At 36.0% G+C, this 12,187-nt stretch overlaps 1 protein-coding gene across 1 annotated transcript; it reads left to right on the top strand.

Moving 5' to 3' along the window:
- Nucleotides 1-6,440: 6,440 nt before the first annotated feature.
- LOC107807872 (uncharacterized) lies at nucleotides 6,441-9,281 on the top strand. Its single transcript, XM_016632319.2, has 2 exons — nucleotides 6,441-6,640; nucleotides 7,312-9,281. Exon 2 carries the CDS (start codon nucleotides 7,341-7,343, stop codon nucleotides 9,150-9,152), a length of 1,812 nt encoding a protein of 603 aa, XP_016487805.1. The 5' UTR covers nucleotides 6,441-6,640; nucleotides 7,312-7,340; the 3' UTR covers nucleotides 9,153-9,281.
- The last annotated feature ends 2,906 nt before the right edge of the window (nucleotides 9,282-12,187 follow it).

Here is a 12,187-nt window from a genome sequence, read left to right as displayed (position 1 = left end):
CTTTTAGACAAGAGCCAAATGAACCATTACATGAGATTTGGGAACGGTACCGGACAATGGTCAAAGAGTGCCCCAACAACGATATGACTGAAGAAATGATCCAGCAAATATTTTATAGGGGTATCAACACAACTAACCAGTGTGTGGTGAATCAGCTCGCATGGAGTAACTTCATGAACATGCCATATTCAGAAGCATGTGAAATATTAGATGAGATGGCGGACACCTCTTCAGCTTGGCAAAGTCGGGACAACGTTCCTCAGGGTGACCCTAATGTGACCTTCACAAGGAACTCCATGATCACGGACAAGCCATAGTATAGTTGACAACTACCATGAATCAGTTAGCCAAGGCAAAACTTCAGCAGGTTCAGGGGCCAAAGCAAGGAAATGCCATGGAAGGAGTGAATGTAATGGTTAATAAGAGGAGACAAAGAGGTCAACAAGTTCAACACAATCAGGATCAATTTAAGCAAAGTGGTAGTGGGTACAACCAAGATGACTCTTATGACGATCAAAGTGAAGAGGTTAAATATGTGAACAATTACCAAGGTCAACGAAGCAATGTTCCAAATCAACAACAATGGAGATCACAGAGAAACAATCAAAATTAGGGCAACCAAGGCCAAGGGAATTGGAATGGTGGCATGAAATTTGTCATCAAAATTATCATGAAAATTTGGCCCACTTGAGAAGAAGCCAAATTAATGGCCATATTACAAATCTCCACCTTGGCCTAATTTCGGCTTATATATAGTAAATTTGCTCCACCTTCTCCGCAAAAAACCCCAATGGGCAAAATCATTCTTCATAAATGCCAATCAAGTTCACGCAAAGCTTGAACTTGGACACTGGAAGAGGTTTTGTGAACATGTTAGCAGGATTGTCTCCAGTGTTGATCTTCTGAACATAGACCTTTCCTTCAGCAATGATTTCTCGGATGAAATGATACTTTATATCAATGTACTTCATCCTCTCATGATACATTTGATTTTTAGTCAAGTGAATGGCACTTTGGCTATCACAGAAAATGGTAATACCACCTTGGTGTGAACTGAGTTTCGCAAATAGACCCTTTAACCATAAAGCTTCTTTGATCTCCTCGGTCACTACCATATATTCTGATTCGGTAGTAGATAAAGCTACTACATGTTGTAATGTAGCTTTCCAACTAATAGCGCAACCACCAATGCAAAATACATAGCCTGTCAGTGATCTTTTTTGTCAAGATCACTTGCATAATCTGAGTCTACAAAACCAACCAAAGTGTTAGTATTTCTCCCAAACTCCAAACATATGTTTGAAGTACCTCGCAAGTATCTGAGAATCCGTTTCACAGTATGCCAATGTGCTTTACCAGGGCAAGCTATAAACCGGCTTACCACGCTCACTGCTTGTGAAATGTCTGGACGTGTACAAACCATTGCATACATAATACTGCCGACTGCACTAGAATAAGGAACTTGTGCCATGTACCTCTCTTCTTCCTCTAACTACGGGGACTGAGCAGCTGATAACTTAAAATGAGTAGCAAGAGGGGTACTAACTAGTTTAGCATCTTTCATACCAAACCTCTCCAAGACTTTTTCAAGTACTTCTTCTGGATCAGAAATAACGTGTTGGCTTTTCGATCTCTTTTGATCTCCATGCCAAGGATTTTCTTAGCTGCTCCTAAATATTTCATCTCAAATTCACTTTTCAGCTGACTTTTCAAATTGTGAATTTCTGTTAAATCCTTAGCAGCAATGAACATGTCATTAACATATAATAATAGGCACACAAATGAACCATCGTTTAACTTCCGGAAGTAAACACAAATATCATACATGCTCCTCGAATAACCATGACCGAACATAAATAAATCAAACCTTTTATACCATTATCTTGGAAACTGCTTTAATCCGTACAAGGATTTCTTCAACAAGCAAACATGATCTTCCTTTTCTTCAATTTCAAATCCTTCGGGTTGATGCATGTATATTTGTTCTTCAAGTTCGCCATGTAAGAAAGTTGTCTTAACATCAAGTTGTTCTAATTCCAAATCATTCATGGAAACGAAGGCAAGCAAGACATGAATAGAGCTATGTTTAACAACAAGTGAGAAAATTTCATTAAAATCAACTCCTTGTACCTGACTATAACCCTTTGCAACTAATCGTGCCATATACCTCGCATATTCAACCCCTGGAATGCCATCCTTTTTCTTGAAGACCCATTTGCAACCAACAATTTTTTTTCTTGATTGCGGCTTCACAAGAGACCAAGTACCATTCTTGTGGAGAGACTCAATTTCTTCATTCATAGCAATCAACCACTTGGCTAAGTCAGCATCAGAAACTGCTTCTGAATATTTTGATGGTTCTCCAATTTCTTCAGTTTCCTGTGCAACTAAAAAAGCAAATGCAACATAATATCTAAACCTTAATGGATGTTTACCTTCTCTTCTTGGTCTATGTTTGGTTATAAAATACTTCTTTTCTTCTGGTTCAACTTCAGGAGTCTCAACTTCAGGAATTTCAGCTTCTGGCTCAACTTCAGGAGTTTCAACTGCATTTTGCTCCAAAGTTGATGAGCTTGGCTTAGATAGAATGCTAATCTCAACCTCCTCCTGCTTCTATGTACTCTTTCCTTTATCTGTATTACAAGAACTAGAAGACTCTTTTCTAGAATGTAACATCGAGGATTCGTCAAAGGTTACATCTCTGCTAATTATAAATTTTGGTGTCATGGGATCAGGATACCATAGTCGGTATCCTTTCACCCCAGATGCATACCCAAAGAAAATGCACTTTTTAACCCTTGGCTCTAATTTTCCACTATTTACATGCATATATGCAGGGCAACCAAATATCTTTAAATCAGAATAATTAGCAGGAGTACCTGACCACATTTCCTCTGGAGTCTTAAAGTTCAAAGGTGCAGAAGGAGCTCGGTTGACAATATAACAAGCTGTAGAGATAGCTTCTGCCCAAAAGGCGTTTGTCAACCCAGTATTTGAAATCATACAACGAGCCCTTTCCAAAAGAGTTCTATTCATCCTTTCTGCCACACCATTTTACTGAGCTGTCATTCTCACAGTACGATGTCGAGCAATTCCTTCATTCTTGCAAAATTCGTTGAATTCATCATTACAAAATTCCAAGCCATTATCTGTTCTAAGCCGCTTAACCTGTTTCCTGTTTGTTTCTCAATCAAAACTTTCCATTGTTTGAAATTTAAGAAAATATCACTTTTATTGTTCAGGAAATAAACCCAAACTTTTCTTGAATAATCATCAATAAAAGTTAACATATACCTGGTACCACCTTTTGATGGGGTACGTGAAGGACCCCAAAGATCTGAATGAATGTAATCCAAAGTACCTTTTGTTCTACTAATCGCTGGAGATTTGAAGCTGACTCTTTTCTGCTTCCCGAACACATAATGTTCACAGAACACTATATTTCCGGTACTTTGGCATATAAGAGACCTCTTTTGCTGAGGATGGAAAGACCTTTTTCACTCATATGCCCCAATCGCATATGCCACAATTTGGTGATGTCAGAATCTGATTTATCTGATATTGAAACTGCAGAAGCACCTGTAACAGTAGATCCCAAAAGAGTATACAACGTACCAGATCTGCGTGCTTTCATGATTATAAGAGCACCATGATAAATTTTTAGAACTTCACCTTCACCTCTGTACTTGCACCCAAGAGATTCTAGAGTGCCCAAAGAGATGAGATTTTTCTTCAAGTCAGGAATATGTCTAACATCGGTGAGAGTTCTCACCACACCATCGTGCATTTTGATTCGGACTGTACCTTTTTCAATAACTTTGCAGGCAACATTGTTACCCATCAAGTCAACTCCACATCCAATAGATTCATATGTGGTAAATAAATCCCGATTGGGACACATATGATAAGAATAATCCGAATCTAAAATCCACTCATTGTTAGATTTAAAACTATTATTAGTTGCTAAAAAAATAGTTTCCTCAGTCTCATCAGCAGCTACACTTGCTTCGGCAGTGTCAGTATTTTTGTGCTCATTTTTCTTTTCTGTATGCTTTTCTTTGTTTTTTAATTTAAAGCATTCAAAAATAATGTGACCTTTCTTATGACAATATTTGCACATGACATTTCTGAATCTGGATTTTGACCTTGATTGAGGTTTCTCACTACTTGAATCTTTCTTATTGGATCTACCTCTTATGAATAAGCCTTCCCCTTGGTTTCCACTAGTTTCCCCAGTAATATCTCTATATATTTGTTATTTTAATTTCAAAATAGATTTGATATCTTTATAAGAGATATTATCCTTTCCATAATGCATAGTATCTCTTATATGTTTAAACGACTAGGGTAAGAAAACAAGCAATAACACAACTTGATCCTCATCTTTAATTTCAGCATCTATGTTACTTAATTCCATAAGAAGAGAATCAAAAGTATCAAGATGTGTAAGTATAGAGGTACCTTCAGTCATACAAAAAGTGTAGAGTTTTTGCTTAAGGTAAAGCCTGTTTTCTACTGTTCTTTTCATATATAGGGTTTTAAGCTTTTCCCATATACCTTTGGCTGAGCTTTCTGCTGCAACTTCACGCAAAACCTCATTTGAAGGATTTAAAATAATACCTGCTTTTGCCTTTTTATCTATGACGGCAAACTCCTCGTCCGTCATTTTATCTAGCATCTTCTCCTTTCCTTGCAGTGCCAAATCTAAGCCATCCTGAATTAGGATAGCTTCCATCTTTAATTGTCACATTTCGAAGTTTGCGCTTTGGTCAAATTTCTCAACATAAGACTTTGTTAGAGTCATTTTGGCTATTTAAACTAATCCGGTTGACTTGGCTCTGATACCAATTTGTTAGGATCGGTAAACCGGGTAGTGCGGAATTTAGCAAAATAATGTTATAATGACAATAACAAAAACAATGCAAGTTGATAATAACGACAATTAAAGAAGATAAAGAAGACACAAATTTAACGTTGTTCGATCAAGGTGACCTACGTCCACAAGCGGAGAGTAGCAATTTTACTATACCAACAAGAGTACAAAGGAGAGTACAAAATTAGAGTAAATACTCTAATTAGTTCCAAATACCTCAAGAGAATAACCTTACAAGATCATTCCAAAGAAAGGGTTCACACAAGTATTTCCCAACACTCACTCTCTTACAATATACTCTATAATGAAATAAAGGAGGAGAAAGAAAGACAAGAGTGAAAAGCTCTTGAATTGGTGTGTTTACAAATGGGGAGAAACTCCTCTATTTATAGCAAGAAATTCTTGGCCTAATAGTGGATATTATGTCATGGCAAATGTCATGATCCACAAATTTTATTATAGTGGATATTATGTCATGACAAAAGTCATGAAAATTTGGCCCACTTACTATATATAAGCCAAAATTAGGTCAAGGTGGAGATTTGAACTAGAGTATTAGATGATTCTACGTACATGTGGCAGAAACTTTTGTCTAGCTGTTATTCTGAACCTATTTCTTCACTCGTTTTTTGGTTACTGATTAGAAAAATGTTCCAGTTAAAGTTACTTGACAAGTATAAAATTTACTAAGCATTATTAAAGTCCCACATCGAAATTTTAGAATCTGGACGATGTTATTTGTCAGGGCTTATGATTTGTGTTATGTTAATTTCGAAATAATTAATCTGGATGCCTCCACAAACCCGCGGAGGCTCCATTAATTGCGATTAACTTGTTTCATTTGGAAAGCAAAGTTTCATTTTTTATTTTTTTTCCAAATCAAACATATTTATTGCAATATTAACCCTCCCCCCCCCCCCTCCCCCCCGAACAAATTGAAGTGAGTCTACAATTGATGAGGTACTCTAGCCAGGCCCAGCTCAGTACAATCTCAATTGGGCTGGCCCAGGACCCATGTGCACTTTTCTTTTTTCAGCACCCATGTGCAGTTGATTATGGGTTAAGTTCACAAATAGCCATGTTTAGTATTTGTAATTGAAAAATAGCCATTTTCATGGAGTTTCAAATTCCACAAGTAAAAGTCCATGACAAATTCTTGGATTTTCACATGTGGAATTTAAAACTCCATGAAAATGGCTATGTTTCTCTTATAGGGCTGAAAAAGTGGCCAATGGGTGCTATTTCCTTGTCAAATAGCACCACGTGGCCGTTTATGAGGCCTTGTTTGCAGGAGTTGAACCTTTAGACCCGCGGTCTAAATATGAGATTAGACTTAAGTTTAAAATTAGGTGATCATTTTCGAACTTCAGACTATTAAACTAGTTTTAATAAAGTGGCCAACTCTTAAATACAAATGTACACCACTTGCTACTATTCGAGTAAGATGCTTTTATATTGAAGGGGCGCTATTTGTGTAACTCAGCCGTTTCAGTACTTGACGCTCTTTTGAACCGTTATCGGCCCGTCTAAGTTTATTTGCCCAACGGCTAGTTTTCTTGCTCTCATCAACGGCTACTATATTTAGCACTTTTATCATCTCCTTTCATTTTCTCTCACATCACTAACTCTGTCCTTTCTTTTCCGTCAAAATTCCTCGTTGACACTTCGGCTGAGAAGGGCAGTTTCTCCAATTCCCATCTGAAATTTCAGTTCCTTCTTCGGCCAACTTCATCGCTGAAACCACCTCTATACGCTGCATTCAGAATTGTAAGGTCCTTTTATTTTTTACTTTTTCTGCATAACGATTTTCACCATTATCCAAAATCCCTTTTTTGAGTTATTTTATAATGGTTAGAATAGAAATCGTTTTATTGGGTTCGATTTGTTCACAGCTGTTTTGATTTTTACAAAGTTAATGTGCATTTTTGTATGCTATTGATTTGACTGTTGCTTCACAGATGTGATGGCGTGTGGTAAATAATTTTTTTTACTATTCTGTCATAAGAGAAAATAGTAGAGCTGTATTGCTTTTAGTATGAGTTTTCAGTAGTAGAGACGAATTCAAAATTCTTTTAACTGCTCAAATAAAGGGTTTCATTTTCTGATTATCTCAGATCTATTTCTTTGAAATCGATTGATTTTTAGTGACCCTTAAATTAACCAAAGGCTAGTTTATTGAAGCCTGACAGTTAATATCTGGCTGTATTGCCAATATTTTTTGTGTCAAAGGTGGATTATCTGGTATCATTTTTCTATTTTGGGCATTCTGTAATTCATGTAATTTTTCTGTTGTTCATTTTAGTGTTTTGGTCATTAACATCCTAATTTCTCATTAAGATGTATTTGGTATTTTCAGTTTAACTTGTTTACTGAGCAGCAGCATCTATATGCATGGTCACTTGATTTATCTGATTAATGATTACAATTTTATCGGGTAGGAACAAATTGCCACGGTTAAACAGCCGTAATGTCCTCTGTTCAGAGAAGGCAGCAACCTATAGATGTTTCAAAGGAAAATGGAGGCGCCAGAGTACAGCAACAACAAGATGTTATGCAGTCAAGAGGTGGTAAGATGTCCTCGAGGCTCGACACCCCTACAGTGACAGGTGCTGCTAGGATTGTCCCATCTAGATATAGGCAAACTCCTCAGTCCTTACTCCGTTCTAGTTCAACGAGTAATCCTGGATTTGCATCGGTCAGTGCTGCTGCTAAACTGTTACAGGAGGCTATTTCTACTCCTGTAAATCCTTGTTCAGTGTCAAGTGGTGATGGAGCAGTTGTGCATAAAAAGCTCTCCAAAGTTTCAACAGGCAATGATGCTGATGGCTGTGCTGCTGCTGCTGAGAGCAATTCATGCCCGAATTCTCCGGTCTGCACTCAGAGAAAGCAGCAGCAAATTAAATTTTCTAAGGAACATGGCAGCACTAGAGTACATCAACAGCAACTTGCAGATGTTTTGCAATCAAAAAGTAGCAAAACCTCCTCAAGACTTGACACACCTACAGTGACTGGTGCTGCTAGGATTATCCCGTCTAGATATAAGACTCCTCAGTCTTTACACCGTCACTGTCCAACCAATAATTCTGGAGGAACATTGGTCAGTGCCGCTGATAAACTATTGCGGGAGGCTACTGCTACACCTGTGAATCCGTGTACAGTATCTCAGGATGATGGAGCATTAGTCTCCAGAAAGCTTTCAAAAGTTTCGACTTGTCATGATGTCGATTCTGGTGCTGCTGCTACTACTAAGGGAAGTTCATGCCCGAGTTCTCCAGTTTGCACTCAGACTACTAAGGGAAGTTCATGTCCGAGTTCTCCAGTTTGCACCCAGAGCAATAAGACGCGGACATTATCAACGGTGAGGTCTTCTATGCCCGAGGTTGATAGATGTCTTACTGAGAGAAATAGAGACAATAATAGCAGAACATTTGATGATTGCAGTTCTTATAAACCTGCATCTTCTAGTTGCGCTCGTTCACTGCATTTGCCAACTGCTGGCAACGAAAATTCCTCCTCTTGGCTGTCTCTCAAACCAAATGACATGTTTGCTTCCATCCCTTCTAGATCTTCTTTCAAAATGGGGAGCCTTTGCTTGCCTCCACATCCAACATCCAATAAACTGGGACCAGATGCAAGGAAAGGAAGGAAGGGTTTCTGTGATCAAGAAGATGTGCATTCCTTCAAGTTGCTCTATAATCGTTACCTTCAATGGCGATTTGCGAATGCCAGAGCAGAGGCCTCTATGCATTCTCAAAGACAGGACAATGAGGGAAGACTTTATTCTTTTGCACACCAGTTATCTGGTTTACGTGAAGCTGTTCACCGGAAACGCGCTGAACTTGGTTATTTGAAAAGGATCAAAACTTTATCCACTATTCTTGAAGCACAATTACCATGTCTTGAGGAATGGGCTAACCTGGAAGAGGATTACTCAACTTCTCTTTCAGGTACAACTGGTGCCTTGCGCAATTGCTCTCTAAGACTTCCTATCAGCGCGGAAGTTCAGGTTAATACAAGAGAGTTAGGAGAGGCTCTTAATTCATCTACAAAGGTGATGGAAATGATCAGTTTGCAGATTCAGAACTTTATGCAAAAGGCAGAAGAAACAGAAAGTTTAATATCTGAACTAGCTAGAGTGAGTGGTGTAGAGAGAGCTCTTGTTGAGGAATGTGGGGATTTATTGTTGAAGACATATATCTCACAGGTGACAGAATGGAGTTTAAGGGGACAGATGATTCAAATGCATAGAAACAACCTTCATCAAGTTCAGAAAGAGTGAAGATTCTCAAGGGCGCCTTCACCCCTAGGCCAATAAAGCTCTTGCTTTTAGGCCCCAAAAATTATTTTTTATTGGATATAAAAATATGTAATTCAAATAATTATTATTGTTCTTATTAATGATAATGAAAGCTTTTGAAGCACTTGTTGTCAGCTTGTTACCAATCACTAATCACATTTTTTTTGCCTTTGTATCGTTTTTAGGGATTTCATTATGGATGAAAGTGTAGATTCTTGAGAGAACTACATAAATAAGTCACAAGTAGACATGACTTGCCAATAATTAGTCGTTAAGACATATTACAAATCAAAAAAAGTTACCTTATATACAACATTCAAAAAACTAAGCAAAAAATGATTTCCTTTTCAATATGTATGGTTAAAATTTATTGAGACACACGGATGATGCAATATACAAAATTTGAGGAAAATTGAAGGTGATTGGACTGGTTTGGAGTCAAAATTTGTTACCAATGATATAATTAACATTCAAAAAATCTAGGCAAAAAAAAAAGGTTTTTTCTCAATCGCTATGGCTGGGGTTTGTTGAAAATAGATGAGTCAATCTACAAAATTTCAAGAAGATTTAGATATGATTTGGACTGGGTTGTAGTCAAAAACTTCGTAGTTAAATCGAGTTTAAAATTTTTTGAGTGATTTCTAGGTAACACATGGGAGATCTAAATTTCACCAGGATCTCCCACTTTATAAAGAAAATAATCCTAGTAAGAATTAATAAGCATCAATCGCAGATCACTTAGGCGATCATAAATAATACATGAGCAATTTCAAGATAACACAGATAATCTATGATTTCACTAGGATTTTTTTTTACTTTGTTAGAAAAAGATCATGGTAATAACTAATAAGCGATCAATTGGGGTCGGAGATCACTTATGCAATTATAACATGGGGATTTCTAGGTAATACATAGGCGATATACGATTTCGCCATTATTCTTCCACTTTATAAAATAAATGATCCTGATAATAACTAATGAGCGATCAACCCGATATAATTTAGGCGATCATAAATAATACATGAGTGATTTCTAGATAACACATAGGTAATCTATGAGTTCAACATGATTTCCCACTTTATAAAAAACTATCATTGTAATAACTGATGAGCGAGGAACTAGAGATCACCTAGGAAATCACCAGTGTTTTAAAAGGCGTGGACGTAAGGCGAGACGTTTTGCATATGCCTCATCGAGGTGTAAGCCCCGAGGCATGGAGCGTAAGCCCCATAGGTATTTAATTTTTAATATTTTATAAAATAATATAATTACAGTAAATATTTATAAACAGGTAAAATTGCATAAAAATTGAAGAAAACTATAAAATAATGTGTGTGCGCGCGCGCTCTGTCCCACAAAAAACTAGTCAAAACAATCTATTATACAGTACTTACAAGCACAAGTAACTTGAGTCTAAAAGAATAAAGTTTTCTACATGCATGGAGGAATAAAAAGGATGACTAACCTGCAATTTGAACTTTGAACTTACTGCTATGAAAGAGAATGGAGTTCTCTTTATATTTGTAAAAACAAATTGAATATTCGTTGCTTTTGGGAGATATTAGCAGACTAGCGGACAAGATAAAGAATTGGAAAAGACCATGAATTAGGACTTCAATCAATAAAAAAAGTTTTGACTTTTAAATTTAATACATTTTAGTTCCTTTTTAAAACTTTTGAGTAATTACCAACCTGATTTTTGAGAATTTAGGCATTATATGAAGGACTTATTCAACAAATTTTGTTTTAATTTGAAAAAGTCTCTAGGGCTTGCGCCTAACTAAAAAACGATCCTCAAACGCCCGGATGTACGCACCGAACGCCCGGGCATACGCTTCTTGAGACTTTCGCCCCGCACCATCGCCTCTGGGCGTTTTTGGTGCGCCTCGCCCAAGGGCTCGCCCCGAAAACGCCTTTTAAAATACTGGTAATCACAAATAGTACATGAGAGATTTCAAGATAACACATATGCAATCTATGATTTCACCAGGATATCCCACTTTATAAAAAAAATACCCTCATAATAACTAATAAGCAAAATATCAAATTAATCTATTTTATATATACTCAATTAGATAAAGACTTCATCTTTATCCGAAATGCCTATTTATCATCGAATAATTTTAACTGTTGTTTCAGTCGGAAATTCTTCAATGAATAAAGTCTTACATAAAATTAATAATATCTCAAGAAAAATTAAATTAAATAAATTGATTATATTATCAATTAAAAAGAAATTAATTTTACGAAAATTATAACTTAACATCTCAAAAAGTTAGAAGAGTAAGCTTCAAACAAAAATAGACAATTATTTATATCTATACTATTATAAAAAACACAAAACTCCAATTCGTAAGAGATTCCATATTGTATAAATTGTACAATCACTAAAAACATTGCTATTTTATGTTATTTGACTTTATTAATTAAATAAAAATATTTTCTTATACGATGATGACATTAGGAATATAGTAAATATCCTCTAAAAGTTTTTCCTTCAATTTCTCAAGTATTTAATATAATAATTTTGTTAGAGCTAAACTAGTATCTATCTATATCTATATTTATATCTATATCTATATCTATATACTATATTAAAAGCACGAAGGCCCTTAGCGAAATGTCGTTCCCCCTTTTTACCCTTTAAAACATGATTTTACATCGGATAATCTTGTCATTTAGCGCTTCTCCAAATATTTAGGACATTAAAATCAAATAAAATTTAGTTTATTAAATTTTTCAAAATTTAAATTAGGCCTTTAAAATAAATTAAAAGATTTTATTATTCTAACAAAAAGAGAAATAGAAAACTTTAAAAACTTACCTAACGTTAATTAGGTAAACATGGAAACTTGAACAATTCTAATTTATTGCAACATAAATAACGACAAAATTGAATAGAGTTTCTTTAATTATGTCACGACCCTAAATTCCCTCCGTAGGATGTCGTGATGGCACCTAATCTCTATAAATAAATATGCAATTCACATAATTATAACTTCCAAAGCCCGGTAAAA

The sequence above is a fragment of the Nicotiana tabacum genome, chromosome 19, assembly GCF_000715075.1.
Source record: "Nicotiana tabacum cultivar K326 chromosome 19, ASM71507v2, whole genome shotgun sequence".
In the NCBI taxonomy this organism is placed as follows: Eukaryota; Viridiplantae; Streptophyta; class Magnoliopsida; order Solanales; family Solanaceae; genus Nicotiana; species Nicotiana tabacum.
This window is presented reverse-complemented; position numbering and strand designations above follow the sequence as displayed.